Source organism: Nannospalax galili, unplaced genomic scaffold (assembly GCF_000622305.1).
Source record: "Nannospalax galili isolate Female #2095 unplaced genomic scaffold, S.galili_v1.0 scaffold944, whole genome shotgun sequence".
Taxonomy (NCBI): Eukaryota; Metazoa; Chordata; class Mammalia; order Rodentia; family Spalacidae; genus Nannospalax; species Nannospalax galili.
In genome coordinates this window covers 2583171-2607449 of record NW_008352899.1, presented here as the reverse complement: position 1 = coordinate 2607449, position 24279 = coordinate 2583171, and the positions used below count along the sequence as shown (strand labels likewise).

Genomic DNA, 24279 nt, shown 5'->3' with positions numbered 1-24279 from the left:
GATGAGGCTCACTCACATTATGGAGAGTAATGTGCTCCACTCAAAGTCTATGGATTTAAATGTTAATCTCATCTTAAAAAGTACCCTCAGGCTGGGTGTGGTGGCACACGCCTTTAATCCCAGCACTTCCGGAGGCAGAGGCAGGTGGATCTCTGTGAGTTTGAAGCCAGCCTGTCTACATGGTGAATCCAGGACAGCTGAGACTACAAGGAGACCCTGTCTCAAAAAGACCAAAAAAAAAAAACCAAACCAAAACAAAACAAAACAAAACAAAACTGGGTACCATGCATGGCCTAGCCAAGTCAAGAGATAAAGTCAGCCATGAGCCAGTCCTTTAGCTGTCTGAAACACCATGCTTACCCAACGTTTCCATTTTCTCAATTCTCATTTAGACTGTTTACTAAGCTGTCTTCTTTCCCTTTAATTTCTTGAAGTCATGGCTCAGGCACAGATTTGCTATTCTATCTTTTCTTTATCTAAATTCTCATAAAATATGAAAAACATAGAGGAAAAACAAAGCGTTAAGAAAGGCTCAAGACTTAAAATTAATCTCTGTGAAACAGCACATGTGACTAGCAGCCCAGGGATTTCTGCTCCCAGGTAAATGTACAGGGAAAAGAAAGTGGGCTGGGGATGTGGTTCAGCCGGTAGAAAGCTCACCTAGCATGCATGATGTCCTACTTTCTAACCCCAGCACTCCATGAAATGGGCACAGTGTTGCATAACTGTAATCCCAGCACACAGGAGGTAGAGGCAGAAATTCAAAGTCATCCTTGGCTTTATAGTGAGTTCCAGACCAACCTGGGATACTGAAGAGCTTGTTTCAACAAATATAAATAGCAAGTGTGGTAGCACATGCCTTTAATCCCAGCACCCTGGAGGCAGAGGCAGGCAGATCTCTGTGAGTTCGAGGCCAGCCTGGTCTACATAATGAGTTCCAGGCCAGCTGCCTGTATCCAAAAATAGATAGATAGATGATAGATAGATAGATAGATAGATAGATAGATAGATAGATAGATAGATAGATAGATTAATAAGCAAACAAAAAAAATAAAAGGTCAGCTGGTCATAGTGACACATATATTTAATCCCAGGACTCAGAAGGCAGAGGCATTTGTGAGTTGGAGGCTAATCTGGTCTACATAGTAAATTCCAGACCTACCAGTGCTGTATAGCAAGACCCAATCTCAGAAAACAATAATAATAATATTTTAAAAAATATTTTATTATTTTTATTTTATGTGTATGAGTTCCCAGAAGTCAGAAGAGGGCATCGGAGTCCCTGGAACTGGAGTTACTGATGGTTGTTAGCCACCATGTGGGTGCTGGGAAATGAACCTTTGTCCTATGCAAGAGCAGCCAGTGCTCTTGACTGTTAAGCCCAAATAATAATATTATTAGTAGTATTAATAATTTGGTCACAGAAAGTCAACTTTTGCAGAGTTGGCTTTTTTTTTCCCTAAGCGCATCAAATTTCTCCACCACTATTTATTGGAAAAATTGCCCTACCTCCATTTAATTGTATGGACCTATCTCTGTGTCCTTCATTTTATTCTGTTTATCTACATACCTCACATTAATTATTTAATTACTATAGCTATATAATCAGTATTTAGTACTGAAGATTGAACCCAGGGCCTTGCACATGCTAGGCAAACATTTTACTCCTGAGCTACACCGCCACACCTCCTGCCCTATATAATAGCTCTTAAAATTGATTCCTTTTTTTTTTTTTTTGGCCTTTTTGAGACAGAGTCTCCTTGTAACCCCAGCTGTCCTGGCCTGGAACTCACTATGTAGACCAGGCTGGCCTTGAACTCACAGAGATCCACCTGCCTCTGCCTCCCAAGAGTTGGGACTAAAGACATGCACCACCAAGCCCAGCTTAAAATAGATTCTTTCAATTTTCTTTTTCTTTTTCAAAATTGTTGCCAGATTGCAGTGCATATACCTGCAATCTTAGCACTTGAGAAGCTGAGGCAAGTTGGTTGGGAGTCTGAGGCTAGCCTGGGCTATCCAGCAAGATCCTGTTATAAATAAATAAACAAAACTCAAAATTATTCTAGCTATTCTCGGTCATTTGCCTTTCCCTGTAAATTTTGGAATAATCTTGTCTACAAAAGAAATCATGCTGGGATTTGGATAGGAATCTCAGTAAACTTGTGTGTCAGTTTGGGGGGACCTGATGATATCCTTTCTGTGGTGAGTCTTTGAAGCCATGAACACAGCAGGTGTCTCCATTGATTTAGATCTTCTGTGGTCTCTTTTGACAGCTTTTTATAGTTTTCACCATATAAGCCTTGAGTAGACTTAAAGTTCATGGGGCTAGTAAGGAACACTTGTAATTCCAGCACTTAGAAGGCTGAGGCAAGAGGATCAGGCCCACAAGACCAATCTTGGCCTACATAGTGCGTTTGAGGTCAACCTAGGCTACAAAAATAAAAAAAAAAAACTAAGACCTCAAGGATGACCTTGAACTTTGATCTTTTGCTTCTTTTGCATTATCACATATTACACACCGTACGTGATTATATATGCTGTCTACTTATATGACAGCAATCAGTACCTTTGTTTACTGGCATCATCACAAACAGTGGAAGGGGAAATTTCAGCTCCATTATGATCTTATGGGATCACCATGCTATATGTGGGCTGCTGTTGACTGAAACATCATCAGGTGGTCCAAGACCAAATTGATTGATACTTTATTTCTTTTTTCTGAGACCATTTTTTCATTTGTTCCAAGTATGTTCATACTTGAGGAGGTGTGCTGAGGTACACACTGAGGTATTTATGATGGCCATTTCAAAATCCTTTTCCAAGTATTCTAATATCTGTAGCACTTTAGTACTAGTCTCCATAAATTATCTTTGTTTTCTTTTCTTTCTTTTGAGAGAGAGTCTAATGTAGCCCAGACTGGTCTTGAACTTGCTATGTAGCCAAGGATGACTTTGACCTCCTAATCCTCCTGTCTCCATCTCTCAAATGTTGGGATTACAAACTTACAAGCATGTGCCACCCTATCCAGCCTAGATTTAATTTTTTGTTTATGTGTATGAGTGTATGCCTGCATGTGTGTAAGTGCACCCAGGGAATGTAGTGCCCATGGAGGACAGAAGAGGGTGTCGGATCCCCTGGGACTGGAGTTATGGATGGTTGTTAGCCACAATGTATGTGCTGGGATTTGAACCTGAGTCTTCTACAAGAGCAGTCAGTCCTCTTAACCACTGAGCCATCTCTCTAGCCCCTTAAATTTTTAAAATTTATTTACGATTATTTATTTCTAGCCACAATGTGGGTGCTAGGAACCAGGTCCTCTGCAAATGCAGCCAGTGCTCTTAACCATTAAGCCATCTCTCCAGCCCTATTTATTTATCTTTATTTTATGTATATGATTATTTTGCATGCATGTATATAAGTACACATATGCATGCAATGCCTACAGAAGACATAAGAGAGCATCAGATCCCCTGGAACTGGAATTACAGAGCCTCCATGTGGATGCTGGGACCCAAACCCTGAACCCCTGGAAGACCCATCTCTCCAGCCCCAGTCTAGATTGTTAAAAATTATTTGTTTGCTTGCTTGCTTGTTGCATGTATGTACATGCCAACGCATGTATGTGGAAGTCAGAAGTCAACTTTATAGAGTTGGTTTTCTCCCTCTGCCTTGACATGGGTTCCAGGGATGGAACTCAGGTTGCCAGGCTTATGAAGCAAGCAACTTTATTCACTGAGGCACCTCACTGAACTCCTTATAAATTTTGTTTTTTATTACATTACTTGTGTGTGTGTGTGTGTGTGTGTGTGTGTGTGTGTGTGTGTGTGTGTGTATAAGTCAGAGGACAATTTGTAGGAGTTAGTCTCTCCTTCCATCACGGGGGACTTGGAGATTAAACTCAGGCCCTCAGGCTTGGCAGCAACTACCTTTACCTGATGAGCCATCTCACCTCCTCCCTCTTTTTTTTCTTAAGTTAGATTTTTTTATACTGTCGATGTGACAATGATTTTGGATTGAGATCAGGATGTTTTGGATATTATAAAACTCTGGGTCTTAAAATATCTTGTGTTTAAACAGGCCTCCTCCAACACCACTCCCTGGGAAGAGCAGGGAGGGTGTCTCCTTCCTGCCAGGAAGATGCACAAGTCCTGAGTCTCTCCTTGGTCTCTATTGACAGCTGGTGCCGGAGGGGCTCCTTCTGATGGCTAGGCATCATGGAAATCAGTTTCTGCACTAGGCATTCACTGATGGCACACCAGCTTTGTGTGGGATGGTACCTTCTTCTGTCCCCCTGTGGCCTCCACTACCAATGTGAAGAGGCATGGATGGTCTGTTCTTGGTGACTATTGATGGGCATCCCCAGTGAATCTCTAATCACCTGGAGGGGAGGAGGAGGGGCTTCACCACAGTGACCTTAGCCAGCTAGGTTTTTCTTTTTCTTTCTTTCTTTCTTTCTTTCTTTCTTTCTTTCTTTCTTTCTTTCTTTCTTTCTTTCCTTCTTTTAATTTTTTATTATTTTTTATTTTATGTGGATGAGTGTACTGCCTGCATGTATGTGAGTGCACCCGTGTTGTGCAATGCTGCAGAGGTCAGAAGAGGGCTTCAGATTCCCCTGGAACTGGAGTTAAGGATGGTTTGTAGTCACCATGTGGGTGCTGGAAATCGAACCCAGGTCCTCTGCAAGAGCAATCAGTTCTCTTAACCACTGAGCCATCTCTCCAGTCCCACCAGCTAAGTTTTCTACCTGGTCTCATGACAGACTGAGGATGGGGCTGGAATAGAGACCATACTCTTTAAACATTATCTATCTTTATAGGCTGTACCTTTCCTGGTCCTTTAACTAAAGGAAGGAAGCTTTTCTTGGGACTCTTATTTGTCACCTTTATTGGCAGTTTGGGGTTGATTGGTGTCTCTAGTGTCCATTCTGATATATGTGTGGGAAAAAGAACACCCAGAGAACTGCTGAGCCATTGGTCCCCAAGTACCTAGCCAATCTGCCTTCTTCAGAATCTTCCTGTTCCCTTTGTATACAGTATCCAGGAGTTTAGCTGTACTTAACAGGAGTACTAGGGAAAAGTTGATCTTCTCTGCCTTTCCAGAGGCAGAAATGTTCTGCATACTTCAAAAAATTTAGCCAGGCACGATGGCACAGGCGTAAACCCAGTACTGATGGGCGAGAAGGACATAGTAAGACTTTGTCTCTAAACAAAACAAAAAGTAAACATTTTAAAAAGTCACAGATTTCTGATAAAAATTTAGGTCTCGCCAGGCATAGTGATGCATGCCATTAATCACAGCACTCGGGAGGCAGAGGCAGGTGGAGCTCTGTGAGTTCAAGGCCAGCTTGGTCTCCATAACAAATCCAGGCCAGCTGGCTACAGGGAAAAAAAAAAAAAAAAAAAAAAAAAAAAAAAAAAAAAGCCCCAGGAAGTGTTGATCACAGCAAAGACTGAATGAGACTGAGGAAGGCCACCACTGGCAGCTCCTTAAGGGATTCTGCAACATCATCTACATCATAACATTTTCTTTCTCTCAGCCTAAAAACCGCTTTAGCAAAACTGTTCTGAGCAATTACAATTTAAAAAGATTTCCCTCTCTCATCTAAAGAAAGAGCTAGCTCATTTCTCCTTGTAGAGTTTGCCACATGGTTCATTAGGGACAGATATGCTAGAAACCTTGGATGGGGGGAGCAGAGAAGTTGCTCAGCTGTTAAGAGCACTGGCTGCTCTTACAGGGGACCTGAGTTCGATTCCTAGCACTCACATGATGACTAACAACTGTCCATAACTCCAGTTCCAGGGGATCTGACACCTTCTGACCTCCATGGGCATTGCACAACATGGGTGCACTTAACATATATGCAACCAATACACTCATACACATAAAATAAAAATAATAAATTAAAAAAAAACTTTAGATACTCAATGGCTTCAGAGAAGCCCCAAGAGAAGGAGCTCTGTGCCCTAAACCAACAAAGAACACTCTGTTAGTGACTCCTGCCAGCCAGATCCTAATAACATGGATGTTCTGCAGGCTCCAGACTTAAAAATGTGCTTTGTTTCTGTGAGTCAGCCTGTCTATTTTATCACTGTTACAAAATACCTGACATAATCAGCAGTGGGCTTGTTTTGTTTCCACACAGGACCTTGCTATCTATCCCAAGCTGGTCTTGAACTCACAATATTCCTGCTTCTCAGCCAGTTCTGGTATTACAGGCACGCACTTCTACTCCTGGTATTGAGATAATCAACTTCTACAGACAAAAGTCTTATTTTGGCTCACAGTTTTGGAGGTCTCAGTTCACAGGCCCTTAGCTGTAGTTCTAGGCTTGTGTAGCACAGTACATTGTGGAGGAAGCACATGACAGAGGGAGCCTTACACTTCATGATGGCCAAGAAGCAGAAAGTAGGAGTGGGGGCGGGGAGACTGTGGACCCACACTGTCTTCAAGGGCATGGCTCCAATAACCCAATTTCCTCCTTCTAGGCCCCATTTCCTAAAGGTTCCACCACCTCCCAACAGTGCACGGATTGGTGATGAAGCATTTAACAGATGAGTCTTTAAGGGGAAAGTCAAGATCTAAACTTTATCCATTTCTATAGCATCATGAATTCCAACAACAGTTCTGCTTACCTGGCTAGCCCTGCCTGTCAGTTCTAAAACCTGCATGCAGGCCAGCGTGGTGACACATGCCTGTAATCTCAGCACTTGGAATGATCATGAGTTCAAAGTTATCCTTGGCTGTATAGTGGGTTGGAGACCAGCCTGGGCTACATGAGACCCTGTGTCAAACAATAAAACCTGCGTCCAGTGGATCAGTAAAAGCACTCTCAAGGCAGATGTTTTTAAACTTTGAGGTTCACTGACTCCTTTGTGGGACATGAAGCCTTGTGAGCCACCTGGTCCCTTGATGCCTCACTCAGGCTTCTCAAGAGAAACCGAGAAAAAGTCCCTTCTAGAGCTCACCATTTCCACCTTGTATGCCCAGGATCAGCCACGGCTGCCTCTGATTAAAAAGGACCAATAGCTTTCTTGTTCTTTTTTTTAAAAAATATTTTATTTATTATTATTATCATTATTATTATTTTATTTTTTTTATTTTGGTCTTTTTGAGACAGGGTCTCCCTGTATCCCCAGCTGTCCTGGAACTATGTAGACCAGGCTGGCCTCAAACTCACAGAGATCTGCCTGCCTCTGCCTCCTGAGTGCTGGGATTAGGAGCATGCACCACCATGCCCAGCTCTTTTATTTATTTATTTTTATGGGGCTTTTTGCTACTTTAACATTCCTCCCTCTGAAGAGGTAACCCTAAAATCTTTTAAGGATCAGATAAAAGCTCCCAATCTACTTGTTTTTTTGAGACAGGGTTCTAGGTAGCCCTGGTGGCCTAGGAACTTGCTATGTAGACCAAACTGACCTCGAACTCAGAGACCCACCAGGCCCCGCCTCCTGAGTACTGAGATTAAAAGTGTGTGCCACCACATCCTGCAGGAGTCAACTTGACATAATCCCAGAATTCAGTCACCCTAAAGACTACATAAGACTGCTTACCAGCCTCCTCCACAGCTTCGTTCCCAGCTGTCTCTCTCCTTTGAGGGGAGGCAACTGGATTGAAAGCAGAGCTGTCCAGTCAGGTGACTGCTTCTCAGTCACATGCCAAGCTGTCCTATCATTCCATACCACCAATTTACACTGGGCCCATTTCTCCTTGGCCTTATGTCTTCCTGTCACAAGCCCACCCATACTCACAGAAGCCCACTTCCTGAGCCAAAGCTCACTTAGCTCCCTGTTCACCTAAACTCTCTGGAATTTCAGTTCACCAAGGTTTCTTTCGTACGCCACTTTTTTCTAAGACCCATGGAAGAGTGTGTGTCGGGTTCAGGGTTTTCCTGTTATAAGACTTATCAAGGCCTTTATATAATGAGATGGGAAATCAAGACCTAGATTCAGATCTAATACTTAAAGCTGTTTGACACCATGTACTTTCCTTCCCACCAAGCCTGTTTTCTGAAGTTTAAACACACTAACTTTGATGTACTTTCTATTCAGTTGGGTCTCTTTCCACTGAAAGTGACTGAAAATTCATTAGAAACTTAGAGGCTAAAGAGATGGCTCAGCGGTTAAGAACACTGGCTGTTCTTGCAGAAGATCCGGGTTCAAATCCCAGCACCCATATGGCAGCTAACAACTGTCCATAACTCCAGTTCCAGGGGATCCGACATCCTCTTCTATCCTCCAAGGGCATTGCACAACGTGTGGTGTGCACTTACATACATGTATACACATAAAAAAAAGAAAGAAAAAAGAAACTAGCTAGCCAGGCATGGTGCCTTTAATCTCAGTACTTGAGAGGCAGAGGCAGGCAGATCTCTGAGTTTGAGGCCAGCCTGGGCTACATAGTGAGTTTCAGGTCAGCTGGGACTACGGGGAGACCCTGTCTTAAAAAAGACCAAAAAGATAAAAAAGAAACTAGTTTAGGAGAAAAGGAATTTACTGGCTCACCTAAGTTCAAAGTCCAAGGACAGACCTAGTCTTAGAAAGGATTTGACACTGAAGCTCACATCCCCAGAAAGTAATTTTTCTAAATCTCAGTTTGGCCTCTTTGTCTAATATACTTTGTATTTTTCTTCTTGTGATAAAGCTGGTGCTTAATAATTGTTGGTTAAATTTATTCTGTGTATTTGTGTGCATCTGTGTGTGCACATACATTTGGAGGTCACAGGTCAACATCAGGTGTCTTCCTCATTCTCCACCTTACTGAATTTTTACTGTGGCTTTTATGTGGAGAGCTGGGAATCTGAACTCAGGTCCTCATGCTTGCAGCATTTTACCAACTGAATCATATCTTCAGCCTGAATTTTGTAAATGTTTAAAATGTCTAAAGAACTTTAAACCTTTCAGCATTAAATCCAGAGGAAACATCTTCCCCAGCACCATAAAAACAAGAAAAGACAAATATGGTAGGGATTCTACTTACATGAAGTGCTTAAAAGAACAAAAATCCAGAGAGAAATGGAAAGGTGGATGTGAGGGAGGGACTCGGGAGAGAATGGGAATTATTCCTTCATAGGGAGTTTCCATTTTATTTTTTTATGTGTATGGGTATATTGCCTGCATGTAGGTAAGTGCACCCATGTCGTGCAATGCCCACAGAGGCCAGAAGAGGCTGTTGAATCCCCTGGGACTGGAGTTACGCACAGTTGTTTGCTGCCATGTGGGTGCTGGAATTCCAACCTGAGTCTTCCTTCTGCAAGAACAACCAGTGTTCTTAACCACTGAGTCATCTCTCCAGCCCCGGGAGTTTCCATTTTAGAAGAGCTCTAGAGATGGATGGAGGTGCTGGTTGCTCAACAATATGCATCTGCATAATGCCACTTAACTGCACACTTTAAAATGCTTAATAATTTTTGGGGTGGGGGGAAGCAGTGCTAGGAATTGGATCCAGGGCTTCCCACAGGCTAGTCAGGTGCTGTACCACTGAGCTATATCCCCAGTTCAAAATAGTAAATTAATTTACAACTCTAATTTTATTTTTAAAGATTTTGTTTTTGTTTTATCTATGTGTACCATGTTCATGTGGGTACCCAATGGGGTCAGAAGGGGGCTTGGAACCCTCTGGAACTGGAGTTATACGTGGTGGTGAGGTGCTGGCTGTGGGTACTGGAAACTGAACCCAGGTCCTCTGAAAGAGCAGCAAACTCTTAACTACTGAGCCATCTGTCCATCCACAGTAACAATTTTTTTTTTTTTTTTGTCTTTTTGAAACAGGGTCTCCCTGTAGCCCCAGCTGTCCTGGAACTCACTATGTAGACCAGGCTGGCCTGGAACTCACAGAGATCCACCTGCCTCTGCCTCCCAAGTGCTGGGACTACAGGCGTGCACCACCACGCCTAGCTAGTAACAATTTTTTAAAAGGGAAGCAGGAGTTGGACATGGTGGCTCACTGAAACTTATATACTGGCTGGGATCTCGCAGAGATCCACCTGCCTCTGCCTCTCAAGTAGTGGAATTAAAGGCATATGTCACCACATCCAGCTAAATAACTTTTAAGGTCCAGGTCCAGGCATTTTTCTAAATGTAAAAAATAACTTTGGTTGCTGGGCTCATGTCTCCTTTAGTCCCAGCACTTGGGAGGCAGACACAGAGGCAGGTGGATCTCTGTGAGATTGAGGCCAGCCTGGTCTTCGTAGCAAGTACCAGACCAGCTGGGGCTACATGGAGACAAACAAAAAAACTCAAAAACCTTGTGAGTTGGGCCTGGTAGCTCCTGCCTATGATATAATCCCAGGACTCATGAGGTTGAAGGAGAAAACACAACAAATAAGATGGAGAACGCTTTATTTTCACACATTTTGATGACATTCCATTGAACATTCTTTCCAGTGAAAAGGGACCATGAAAAGCAGCCTCCAACCGTTGGCAGCTGCTCTGCTCAGGGCCTGGGCTCCCCCTTGCCCAAGTGGTGAGGTGGAGGGGTGTACTTCCCCTCTTTGATTAGCTTATCCCGCTGTCTCTTGATGTCACCTATGCGCTTCATCTGTCAAGGGAAAAAAGCATTAAGGTAAAAGGAAATAAGCACCAGAAAGCAAGGACTGGAGCGACAGCTAGACTTGGGTTTCACTGTGTTAAACTCTGGAATCCTTTTAAGAGGTTCTGTGTGAGAGGAAGTCTACCTTGCAAAAAAAATTTCTGTCCCAAGGACTGAACTCAGGGCCTTGTACAGGCTAGGTAAATGCTGCCCCTAGCCCTGAAGTCTATCTTAAAAAGATTTACTTATGTTTATCTTATGAGTGTTTTGCCTACATATAAATATGTGTATCATATGTATGCCTGATGCCTGAAGGCTATAAGAAGGTGTCAGATCTTCTGGAACTGGAATTAGATAGTTGTGAGCTGCCATGTAGGTGCTGGGAATTAGACTCAGGTCTGCTATGCCATTTCTCCAGTCCCTACCTGTTTAAAAATAAAATTATTATTATTATTTAGTTATGTATATGTGTGTGTCTCTGCAGGTACCCACAGAAAAGGGCACTAGATTCCCTGGGGGCTGGAGTTATAGGGAGTTGTGAACCACTTGACATGGGTGCTATGAAGTGAACTTAGATGTTCTGGAAGAGTGTGTGTATGCTGCATGTATGGATTCCCTCAGAAGTCAGAGGAGGGTATTGGATCTCCTGGAGCTGGAGTTCTAGGCAGTTGTGAACTATCTGATATGGGTGCTAGGAACCAAACTCGGGTCCTCTGGAAGAGCAGCAAGTGCTCTTAACCACTGAGCCATCTCTCCAGCCCCTCTATTCTGTTTCTTAGTGTGTTTTTCCTGGCTCTCATTCTAGCTCACTTGCACTTGCTGTTTCCTCTGCCTGAATATTTTTCCTTCATATCCATGTGGCTTAATCCTCTACTCAATGTCTTCTAATGGTGGTCTCTTCTCCGATGTTAGCAACATCTACCTAACTCCCACCCTAATACTTTTCATTCTCTTTCTTCATCACACTATCACCAGACAAACTGTATTTTACTTCTTTTTCTGTCATTCCTCCATTCAAGCCCCCTCAATTTTAACTGCATAATGAAGAAAATAACAGTAACTCCTGACAGGACTATTCTGAGAAATAATACATTGTAGGTAAGTCCCATGAAGTCAGGGACTGTCTTTTTTGTTTACTGCTATATTCTTAGCACTTAGAATAGTTTCTGTTATGATATATGCTCCAGTAAGTAGCTCATGAATCTTCTCTCTCTCTCTCTCTCTCTCTCATTCATTCATTCATTCATTCATTTATTGAGACAGGATCTCCCTGTAGCCCCAGTTGGCCAGGAACTCACTCCATTCATTCATTCATTCATTCATTCATTCATTCATTCATTCATTCGAGACAGGACCTCCCTGTAACCCCAGTTGGCCAGGAACTCCTTATTTAGACCAGGCAGGCTTGGATCTCACAGAGATCTGTTTGCCTCTGCCTCTGAAGTGTTTGGATTAAAGGTGTCCACCACACCCAGCACACATGCAGTTTTTTACAACAAGGTACAAGCTAAGAAAAAATTGGGAGATGAGGAAGAATACGCCCTCCTCATATCCAAAGGCACTTAACTTATTATGGAAATAACAGGAAAGGCTGACCTCTATGAGTTTGAGCCTATCCTTGGGTACAGATGAGTTCCAGGCCAGCCAGGGCTACATAGACTCAGAAAAACCATACACACACACAAAACAAACCATTTCCGTGTAGCCCAAGAGACTAGAGATATAGCTCAGTGGCAGAATACATGTCTGACATGTGCAGAGCCCTGTGTTCAACCCCAGAACTACGGAAAAAAAAAAACAAAAACAAAAACCAAACAAACAGTGATTGACTGGGGGAGAGGAGCACGACACACAGTAGGGAAGTGATTTAGCTCCCATCTCCATTCTTTCCTCACCGTTTTGTGGCGAAGAACACACTCTTCGAAATCTTCATATTCTATCTTGCACTCTTTCTGAGCCCGGGTACCGCCGATTCCGTGGGCACATTCTATCCATTCTTTTTCAAAGGCATGGCACCGAGAAGGAATCCTGAAGGGCTGTTGAGCACTTGGGGTTGTCAAGTGCTGATCCAGGCTAATGCCCAGCCTTTTCTGCACATCCAAGAAAGGCATGGCTGAAACAGAATATAGAGAAAATTAGAATGCCACAAGAGGCAATCAAATGAGATAGTTCTAAGAAGAACAAGCCAATCATGAGATAGCTAATTCATAAGGTCCTACCGCCGCAATATCTTCTCACCAAACTTTATCATTTTTGGAGACAGGGTATCGTGTAGTCCAGACTAGACCAACTCACTATGTAGTCAAGGAAGGCCTTGAACTTCTGATTCTCCTGCCTCTGCCTCCCCAGTGCTGGAATTACCAAATTTTGCATTAGGTAGGTTCTTCTAATTTACTATAGATAAGCCATTTCGGGGCTTTAAGAAAAACTTATGGGGGCTGGAGACATGGCTCAGTGATTAAGAGCACTAACTGCTCTTGCAGAGTACCTAGGTTTGAATCACAGTACCCACATGGTGCCTAACAACCATCCATAATTCCAGTTCCAGGGGAATTCACTCGTCTGACCTCCTTGGGCATTGTGCAACACCGGTGCATTTGCATACATGCAGGCAATACAGTCATAAAATACTGAAATATTTTATTATAAAAAACAATAAATAGGCCGGGTGTGGTGGTGCACGCCTGTAGTCCCGGCACTTGGGAGGCAGAGGCTGGGGGATCTCTATGAGTTCAAGGCCAGCCTGGTCTAGATAATGAGTTCCAGGACAGCTGGGGCTAACAGGGAGACAAATAAAATGCATAATGTTGATTCAGAGAAAAAACAATAATACCCATAGGAAAAACTGCTTAAGAATGGAAGGAGGGGTGTTGGAGAACTGATTTATTAAAAGCATTTGCTGCTCCTGCAGAAGACCCAGGTTTGGTTCCCAGGACCCACATAGCAGCCACAACCATCTGTAACTCAGGTTCCAGGGGACTGACGCCCTCTTCTGGCCTTCGCAGGCACCAGTCACCCACGTGGTGCACATTCATACAAGCAGGCAAACATACACGTATAATGAAAAAATTTTAATCTTTTTTAAGACGATTGGAAAGTCCACACCAGTATCATTGTGCATGCATAAACTTAATGGTCAATTTCTCAAGTTTCTTCCCATTCTTTTGCTCATATACTGTGTAACTGCGTTATAGGCAGTAATGCGGCAAAGAACAGTTAGAGACCCACACGGAGTTCGAAGGAAGACGGCCCCAAGGGACTCCAGGACATTTGAAAGTGCCTTTACGACGAGTTAAGGATCTGCCAAAGAAGAGGGGCGACCGGCGTTAACTGCCGGGTGCTGGGCACGTCTAGGGACACTGAGGCCCCAGAATGCGCAGCGCAGAGTGCATGACGGGGGAAAGAAGGCAAAGTGCCTGTCGGAGGATGGGGAACGACGTGCCGCAGGAGCTCCGCGAGCTGGACTAAGAGTGGACGTCGGGTCGGAAAACCCGGGCCAGAGTCCGAGTTGGGCAGAAGGACGGGCTGACCGCAAGGGACAGCGGGGGACGTTGCTGTGGAGTGACGGGGCCTGGGCAGGCAGAAAACACGGCCACCCTAGCGGGAGGAAGCTGTCAGACGCCTGAGCGAAGACCCCTAACCACCGCGCACACAGCAGCGCCTACCGTCCCACCGCGGTGCCGCGACGACGACCTGGACGTAGGTCAGGACCGCCGGCTCCAGGAAGAGGGCAGAAGCCTGCCGTAAAGGACGCCCGCCGCGCGACGTTTGCAGCGCGACGCCGCGAGCCGACCTTCCTCCTGCCGGAAACCGTGTAAACCAGCCCCAGCGGTCTGCGCCTGCGCACCCACTGTCCTCCGGGGCTAGAGCCGTTGACAGCTGATAAGCTGCCTGTACTTAGCGGGCTCAGCTTGGGGGCAAATTTGTGTCACTAGGTTTGTTAACCTCACCGTACCTGTTTACCCTTTAGTTAAGAAATATAATAGCCATTTTTCTCGTCCTGCTGCGGGGCTCACTGGGAAAGGTGGTAAAACCGGGTCACCTTCGAGGAGCCGAAAGTTAGGGTTTCAGTTGTGTTTCACGGTACCCAGGCTTCGCCATCAAGGGCGTGTGCCTGATGCTCCCCATAGCGGCCACTACGTACATCCACAAGTTCACCAACCGGGGCAAGGAAAAAAAAGAGTCGCTCGATTTCCGTATCAGTGGGCTTTGATGGAACGAGATCGGCGTGTCTCTGGAGTCAATCGCTACTGTATGTCCAGGGGCTTGGAGAACATTGATTAAGGAAGGGTTCTCCTGACTGATGAGGAAAATGAATGAACATGCTCATTTATTCCTGATAGTATGTGTAACTTGCAAGAGAGCCATAAGCTTCCTTAAAGGAAGCCATAAAGACATAAATTCCTCAAGGTAGCCACACGGCCCAAATTGGAGGCTTGGCCTTTGATCAGGTCTTATTAACTAGTCACTTCCCTGGCTGACAGAGACTTGTTAATTCCTGCTGTGCCATAGCCTGCTCTGGTGGCCTGGCCTTATCAACTGATCACTACAGAGACTGTTTGCAGAGTCAACCTGCTGTACTAGCTCATCCTGAGAAAAAAGCCTGAGGAAGAAGACCCTCAAGTACCGCAAGGACACTGACACCAGACACCGAACAAATTCCTACAGATGCGTTCAGCAGGGTTCATATATAAATCCAAATTGCTCTGCTTGGCTTTGCAGATGTCTGTATCCATGGACAGCACTGGCTTTTGCTATATTCTCCTGATTAAAGAGGACATATTCCTTGCCTATTGCAGGCCTGGCTCTGGTTCTTATTTCTTTAAACTCCTTTTTCTGTTCTAACAATTCTCACTGGACAGCTACACAATATATTATATAGCACGCATTATGTTATGGAACATAAAAAATGAAAAAGAAGCTAGGTGTGGTGGTGCAGGCCTTTAATCCCAGCACTCAGGAGGCAGAGGCAGGTGGATCTCTATGAGTTCAAGGCTGGCGTGGTCTACATAGTGAGTTCCAGGTCAGCTGGGGCTACAGGGAGACCCTGTCTCAAAAAAAAAAATAGCTATAGAGTTTCTATATGGACTCAGTTACACATAAAGAGCTGAGGCTGTGGCTGGTACATAGAAAAAAAAGCACTCTGAGGTAGTCACAGTTCTTTCATGTATCAGCTTCTGGTTTGCAAATGGCACATGGCTTTTGATTTCATAACTCAGGAGGCTGAGACAGGAGGATGCCTTCGAGTTCAAGACCAGCCTGGGCTACATAGCGAGAGCCTGTCTCATAAAATAAATAAATAAATAAATAAATAAATAAATAAATAAATAAATAAATAAATAAGCAAATCCGAGAATCACTGCTTCTGGATAAATTCCTAAGGTCACAACTTGGTTTCATTCAAGGATTCCAACTTGCTCCAGTCCCCACTCCCTTTCTGAAGTCTTATGTTTGTGGGGAGAACGGTGGTGGAGGTAAATGTTCGTGTGAGGATACTTAGGAATAAGTTAAGAAAACAACGGAAGCCGGGTGTGATGGTACATGCCTTTAGTCCCAGCACTCAGGAGGCAGAGGCAGGTGGATCTCTGTGAGTTCAAGACCAGTCTGGTCTGCATAGTGAGTTCCAGGCCAGCTGGGGCTACAGGGAGACCGTTTCAAAAAGACCAAAAACAAAACAAAACACCTGAAGATGACCCTAAACAACTTTCTGATCCTCCTGTTTCCACCCAGAGTTCTGGGATTAAAGGCTGCACTACTTCACTCAACCCCAGCTCTAGTTAAATTATTTGTGTTTATGTGTATACATCTGTGTGAGTGTATGTGCATGTGTGTACAGGTCTGAACACATGAGCTATGAGCCCACATGGAGGTCAGAAGTTGTTGAGTGTCCTGTCATTTTTGGCTTAGTTCTTTGAGACAGGGTCTCTTCGTGACCTAGGCCCACTGTTTCTTGGCTAGGCTGGAAGTAAGCAATTCCAGAGATCCTCCTCTGTCTCTGTCCCCTTTGGAGCTGGGGTCACAGGTATGCCTGAGAAACGCTGCTTGTTACCTGGGTGCTGGGATTTGAATTCCCACCCTTATGATTATGTAGCAAGCACTCTTTTTTTTAAGAAAAAACTTTATTTTTTATTTTATGTGTATGAGTGTTATGCCTGCATGTATGTATGTAAGTACACCTGAGTTGATCAGTGCCCTCGGAGGTCAGAAGAAGATGTCGGATCCCCTGGAATTGGAATTACAGATGGTTGTTAACTGCCATGTGGATGCTGAGATTTGAACCCTGGTCTCCTGCAAGAGGAGCCAGTGCTCTTAACTGCTGAGCCATCTCTCCAGCCCTGTAGCACACTCTTGCCCCTCCCCACCCTATTTTTTTTTTTTTTTTGGTCTTTTTTGAGACAGGGTCTCCCTGTAGCCCCAGCTGTCCTGGAACTATGTAGACCAGGCTGGCCTTGAACTCACAGAGATCCACCTGCCTCTTCTTCCTGAGTGCTGGGATTAAAGGTGTGTACCACCAACGCCCGGCTCCTACTTTTGTTTTTTAGAAAAATCAGTCTTGATTGGGAGCTGGAGAGATGGCTCAGTGGTTAAGAACACTGGCTGTTCTTCCAGAAGTCCCAGATTTGATTCCCAGCACCCACATGGCTGCTAACAACTGTCCATAACTCCAGTTCCAGGGGATCTGACACTTTCTTCCGGCCTCTGTGGGCATTGAATGCATGTGGTACACTTACATACATGCAGGAAAAACTAATAGACACATCAAAAAAATTTGTCTGAATAGGCTGGGTGTGCTTTAGTCTGGTCTTTAGACACGTCTTTAGTTCCAGCAGAGGTAGAGGCAGACAGATCTCTGTGAATTCGAGGACAGCCTAGAACATAGTGAGTTCTAGGACAGCTGCGGCTACAGGGAGACCCTATCTCAAAAAGACTACAAATTTTTTTTTTTTTTTTTTTGTCTGATTGGGCTGGAGAGATGGCTCAGGAGCTAAGAGCACCTACTGCTTTTTCCAGAGGACCAAAGTTTGATTCTCCAATGCCTACATTGGGAAGTTCATAACCACTTGTAACTGGAGCCCCAAGGGATCTAACACCTCTGGCCTCCATGGGCACCCACACTCTCATGCACTCACAGACACACAAGTAGAAATAAGTCTTTAAAAAAATTAAAATCCCTAGTACTTGGGAGACAAAAGCAGTAGGATCAGGAGTTCAAGGTCATCCTGGTAACACAAGAAGTTTGAGTCCAACTTGGGCTGCTACAGACTCTATCTCAAAAACAAACCTGTGTGCTCGCTTCGGCAGCACATATACTAAAATTGGAACCATATAGAGAAGATTAATTAGCATAGCCCCTACGCAAGGATGACAGGCAAATTCGTGAAGTGGTTCATATTTTTTCCAGAAAGGGCCGAGGCCATGTGCCCTGCACGAACTGTGCCCAGTGTGTGCCTAAGGCCAAAACCATTAAGAAATTCATTATTCTGGGCTGGAGAGATGGCTCAGGGGTTAAGAACACTTGCTGTTCTTGCAGAAGACCCGGGTTGGAATCCCAGCACCCACATGGCAGCTAACAACTGTAATTCCAGTTCCAGGGGATCCAACAGCCTCTTCTCTCCTCTGAGGGCATTATGGGCACGGGTGCACTTACATGCATTCAGGCAATACACGCATACGCATACACGTTAAAAAAAAGTTCATTATTCCGAATATAGTAGAGGCCTCCCGCTGTCAGGGACATTTCAGAAGTGTCTTTGATGCTTATGTGCTTCCCAAGCTCTATATCAAGCTGCTTTACTGCGTGAGCTGTGCCATTCATAGCAAGGTGGTCCGGAACCCATCTGTTGAAGCTGGGAAACACCGAACACCCCCCACCACTACTTAGACCTGCTGGGGCTGACCCATCACCTCCACCAAAGCCCATGTAAAGACCTGACTTCACAAGGACAGAAGAAAAACCATCTTCCATGAAAATAAAATAGAAAATTTACTTTAAAGAAACAAATGTCTTTATTAGGTAAAATTTTTATGTAGCACACATTACTGCAGTTGTACATACAAATAGCTTGTAAAAAATATTTATTTGGGGTTTGAGTTAAACCCCAATATTTTTCCCCTTTTAAGTGGTGGCTTATCAAGTGTTTACAGCCAGGTATGGTAGTGCACATTTATAAATGAGTTCAAGTTCAGCCTGGGCTTTATGAGACCCTATCCCAAGAAAAGAAGTTTAGTCAAGCCTTTCAGGTTTTCCAGTCTCACTGTCCAAAGCCCCAAATAAGACCTTGCTGATCCATGAATAGTCCTGCCTTCTACCTTTTGATTCCTCTGGAATGACACTATTTCCATGTTACCCCTTTTCAAGCTCAATCCCTGCTTTGTCTCAACATCCAGTCCCCCCTGCCAGACAGGATCTCACTAGGCTGACTTAGAATTTGCAATCCTGCCTCAGCCTTCCAAGTGCTGGGATTACAGCTATGTAGCATGAGTTTGTTTTAGGATTTTTGTGGGTTTTGTTTGTTTTCCCTCCAATGAGTGAACCTCTTCCAAGGCCAAGGATCACCCATTCTGGAGAAAATTCCTAAGGTCCATAACCTGCTAGTTTCTTTCAAGCACTCCAACTTACTCCATCTCCACTCCTTCAGATGAATGCCCCACATGAAATCACTTTCATTTCCACTAGAATTTTCTGAACAATGTATGTCTGGCAGTAGATTATGCAATTGGTAAATCATGGTTCTTGCTTACAAAGGTCTAGCTAGGGGGAAGGTACTGATACCATCCTTTCAGAACCACCCCTCCTTTACATTTTCTTGTAAACCTGGGGCTAGAACCGAGAGCCTCATATGCTAAGTATGTGTTCTACCACTGACCTACACCTCCTGCTACCCCTGCTTTTCTTGTATCTTGGTGGTATCATATTCCCAGTCACTTAGGCAGGTAACCCTGGGGTTATTTATCAAATTGAGACAGGGTTTCCCTGAAGCCCCAGTTGGCCTGGAACTTTGTATGCAGACCAGGCTGGCCTTGAACTCACAGATATTCACCTGCCTCTGCCTCTCAAGTGCTGGGATTAATGGTGGTTTGTGTTTTTTTATTTCTCTTCTTTTTGTAAAAAGATATTTTAAAATTACTTTTGTGTGTATGAGTATATTGCCTATATATAAGTGCACCTGTGGTGTGTAATACCTTTGGAGGTCAGAAGAGGTTGTCTATCCCTTAGCACTGCAGTTAAGGACAGTTGTTAGCCACCATGGGGGTGCTGGGAACTGAACCTGGTTCCTCTTCAAGAGCAGCCAGTGCTCTTAACTGCTATTTCACCAGCCCATCTCTTTCTCTTTCTTGAGACATACAAGAAGAGAAAGATGGCTCCACAAGTCATGGGAACAGGTTTCTTTATGAATAAACCTGAGAAGGGCTCTCATCAGAGAAAGCAAGAAAGCAAACTTCTCTCATAGGCTAGGGTTTTTACCACGTTGGGTAGAGGGCCAGGTAGTGTTAAGGTTAAACTAGGTCATGCAGGAATGGTATTAGTGGTATTGACTTTAAGAAACTGACTTTGGGAGCTGGCTGTGGTGGCACAGGCCTTTAATCCCAGCACTCGGGAGGCAGAGGCAGGTGGATCTCTGTGAGTTCAAGGTCAGCTTGGTTTACAAAGTGAGTTCCAGGCCAGCTAGGGCTACAGAAAAGAAAGCTGACTTTGGGAAATTCAAACTGCTGACCAGAAGAAAGCAGGGGTTATTCAAACTGGAATGTCGTTCACAGGAAGGGGGTATTACAGGAAACAGGCACAGGAACCACCACACAGAGAAGGCACACAAAAGATTCACATGGAGAAATTAGGAAAGCTTATTCACCCCAGCAGTTTCCTAAGTCCCAAGTTTAGTTCCTTCAGTTCTTTAAAATATTTTATTTATAAGTTGGGCATGGTGGCCTACACCTTTAGTCCCAGCATATGGGAAGCAGAGGCAGGTGGATCTCTGTGAGATCCAAGTCAGCCTGGTCTACATAGTGAGTTCCAGGCCAGCTGGGGATACAGGGAGTCCCCTATCTCAAAATGACAAAAAAAAAAAAATTATGATTTTATGTGTTATCAGTGTATTGGCTGCATGTGTGTACATACACCCATGTCGTGCAATGCCTTTGGAGGTCAGAGGAGGGTGTTGGATCCCCTGGAACTGGAGTGATAGACGGTTGTCAGTCACCATGTGGGTGCTGGGGATTGAAGCCAGTTCTTCTGTAAGAGTAGCCAGTGCTCTCACCCATCAAGCCATCTCTCCAGCTCCCCACTTCAGTTTTTATACGTTACCCCACATCATTTTTTTTCAAATTTCCAAAATTTATTTTTATGTGTATGAGTGTTTTGCCTGCATGTCAGTGTACTTGTGCTGTGCAATGCCTGTGGGAGCCAGAAGAGCATTGAATCTCCTGGAACTGGAGTTGTTAGCTGCCTTGTGGGTGCTGGGAACTGAACCCTGGTCCTCTACAAGAGCAACCAGTGCTCTTAAACTCTGAGCCATCTCTCTAGCCCCTACCCATCATCCACAGTGCTTCCTTGGGAGTGTGTAATGACAGCAAAGGACTTCATTATGTCTAGACAGGCAAGCCTGAGCCCCTTGCCTTCATCTACTGGACAATAAGGTTGCAAGACCTCTGTTGCCATGACTGATCAAAGGCCCCAGCCCAACCTCTTTGAACAAAATTCAGCTGCTATCTGAACACCAAGTATCTGGACTTCATTGGTGGGGCAGGGCCATCTAATGTCCCCCTGGATGTCCTCTCACAGGACTTCAGTCCTGGGCATGTTCACATAACCCTTAGTCATTCTTCTACAGATGACTGTCTATAATTTATTAATAGCACATTGGCAACTTTATTTAGATCTGGATCTTACACCACTGTTATGCAGATCTGAATAAACAAGTGGGTAGCCAGAGGATCATGGCAGACTTTGATGTTCGAAATACTCTCCACCCTTAACCTGGTAACTGAGCTGTACAATAGACCTAACAGAGAGGCAAATTAACCTCGAATATAATAGACACTAGACTGACTGAGCTTCATTTGTAGATGGAGGAATTATCAAGTTGAACAATGAACGAGGAATCATTAAAGCAAAGTGAACTGGAAATGAGGGCCTTTAGGCTTATGATGGTAGAGGTTACTTGATAAACATTCCACCCTTAAAACTCCCCTATAGGGTGGGGAACTAGGGGTGGAATGCCTGCCTAACATGTGCCAGACCCTGGGTTCAATCCCTAGCACTGTGCAAAACCAGGTGTGGTGATACACATCTGTAATCAGCACTTAGGAGGTGGAGGCAGGAGGACCAGAAGTTCAAGGTCACCTTTGGCTACATAGGGAGTTTGAGGACACCCAGGGTTACATGAGACTGTCTCAGAAAACAAAGCCTCCTCTCATCTTGATATACGAATCTGCCTTTTGACTTTAATTAGGCTTCCTAAGTGGTATGATCATACATGAACACACTGGTAAAGGACAAGAGGCAGTCCACTACACCTGACATTCTCATCATAAATTAACACAATGGAGGCTGGTTTCATAAATCAGCATAGCTTTATTACCCAGTCAGCATTCCTAAGAGTAGGTAATTAAACTAGCTGCAGGGAACCAGCCAGGGCTGAGAAGCCTTCCCTAGGAAACACCCTGCTCTCTAAGGCACACAACACTTAACAAAGCAGGGATTTTATTACATGTCTGTTCACTAGACTGTGAACTTCTCTGGCGTAAAGGCTCTCTTACCTTGGTTGGATGGCCTAGGCTTTTACAAGTATCTGATCTGAGAGTAAAGGGGAGTTTCAGGGTTAGCACACTGAGCAACAGCCACATACTTGAGCTAGCCACTCATCACTTAAGAGACAAGAGATAATAGGTCATGGTGATAAAGAGCTCAGTGTAGTGAAGAGTCACAAAGACACATTAAGTGCATTATATGATATAAAAGCACAAAATGAAGGGCTATGATATGTATGCAGGACACCTCAGAAGTCTGATGGTCTAATTTGGGCATTCAGGTACCATTTTTTTTTTTTTTGTCTTTTCTGAGACAAGGTCTCTCTATAGCCCCAGCTGGCCTGGAACTCCCTTTGTAGACCAGGCTGGCTTTGAACTCACAGAGATTCCCCCGGCCTCTGCCCCCTAAGTGCTGGGATTAAAGGCATGCAACACGATTCCTAGCTTGTTTCCTCCGTTTTTGGAGATAGAGGTAAATAGTTCTGTCTGGTCTAGAATTCACTATGTAAAATAGGTCGGCCTTGAACTTGAAGGACCCTCCTATATTTTTTTCACCCAGGGTTTAGGCTTATAGGCATGAGCCACCTTGTCCAATTTATGTAAACTATTTCTTGTACTGAAAAATAATGAGTATGGGCTGGAGAAATGGCTCAGTGGTTAAGTGTGTACAAAACTTTTATAGAGAACCAGAGTTTGGTTCCCAGCATCCACATCAGGCAGCTCACAATTCTAACTCCAGCTTTGGGGGGATCTGATACCTCTGGCGTCTGTGGACACCTGCACTCACATGCACATACCCACACAGAGACAATCACAGAATTAAAAATAAATCTTTAGGGGCTACAGGGAGACTCTGTCTCAAAAAGACAAGACAAAACAATAACAAAAACCAACCAAACAAAACAGAAACTTTAAACTATGACTGTGGGGCTGGAGAGATGGCTCAGTGGTTAAGAGCATTGACTGCTCTTGCAGAAGTCCTGGGTTCAAATCCCAGCACCCACACAGTGGCTAACAACCATCCACAATTCCAGTTCCAGAGGATTCAAAGCCCTCTCTTCTCCACAGGCACCGCACAACACAGTACATTCACATACATGTAACACATTTAAAAAAAAAAACAACAAAAAACACCAGGTGTGGTGGCACATGCCTGTAGTCCCAGCACTTGGGAGGCAGAGGCAGGCAGATCTCTGTGAGTTCAAGGCCAGCCTGGTCTACAGCCCCAGGACAGCTGGGGTTATAGAGAAACCCTGTCTCAAAAAGACAAACAAAACAAAACAACCCCCCCCCAAACCTGATCTTCCTGCCTCCACCTTCTAAGGGAATGAGATTACAGATGATACACCATCATGCCTGGTTTACATGTGCTGGGAACCGAACCAGGGCTTCATACATGCTAGACAAGCATTCTACCAATGGAGTTATAACCCCAGCATAAATTTATCTTTTGATCTACTGGCTTCCATTCCAGGTTACCAAACATGTGTATCCTCTTTACTCGTGATTCCTCCAACCCAACCCCCCGCCCATGGCCAAGGATAACCTTATAAAACTCAATGGTCCCCACACACTGGGTGCAGATAGGCACCACGGCAGTGTTAGTTTCTTTACAGAAAGCTACTCCTAGCCAGATGCCACTTGGTAGAACACTTAGTGTGGGAACACAGACCAATGATGCCTGGTAAGTCTTTGGTGAGACAATGTTCCCTGTCCTAGTCCAGCCTTTAGGACTTTTGATGGCCTTCAGTAATGCCCCATTTCCCCTGTTTTATTGTCACTATTCCACTGTAGGGCCACTCCCATTACAGTGACTGCTACAGCTCTTCTTCCAGGAACTACCCTAGAGCATGACAAGATGAAACAAGCTTTCCTTCAACATGAAGTAAAACCATTTTTTAATTATTCAGAGTGATGGTGGGCATTAAGAGTCTATAAATCTTCAATGCAATGCTAAATTAGGGAAATGGTTATCATGGCCTAATGTAAGTTATTTGAATTAAC

The 24279-nt window shown here is 44.3% G+C and overlaps 1 protein-coding gene and 1 non-coding gene across 2 annotated transcripts; one reads left to right on the top strand and one right to left on the bottom strand.

Annotated features, from left to right (window-relative positions):
• Positions 1-10320: 10320 nt before the first annotated feature.
• Ndufs5 (NADH:ubiquinone oxidoreductase subunit S5) lies at positions 10321-14348 on the bottom strand. The gene is made up of 3 exons (XM_008850233.3): positions 14193-14348; positions 12423-12640; positions 10321-10536 (listed from the first exon to the last, which is right to left on the bottom strand). Exons 2-3 carry the CDS (start codon positions 12636-12638, stop codon positions 10432-10434), a joined length of 321 nt encoding a protein of 106 aa, XP_008848455.1. The 5' UTR covers positions 12639-12640; positions 14193-14348; the 3' UTR covers positions 10321-10431.
• A 3465-nt stretch (positions 14349-17813) lies between these two features.
• On the top strand, positions 17814-17924 carry LOC115067179. The gene has a single exon (XR_003846617.1). It is a non-coding gene; the product is annotated as a U6 spliceosomal RNA (small nuclear RNA).
• Positions 17925-24279: the final 6355 nt, after the last annotated feature.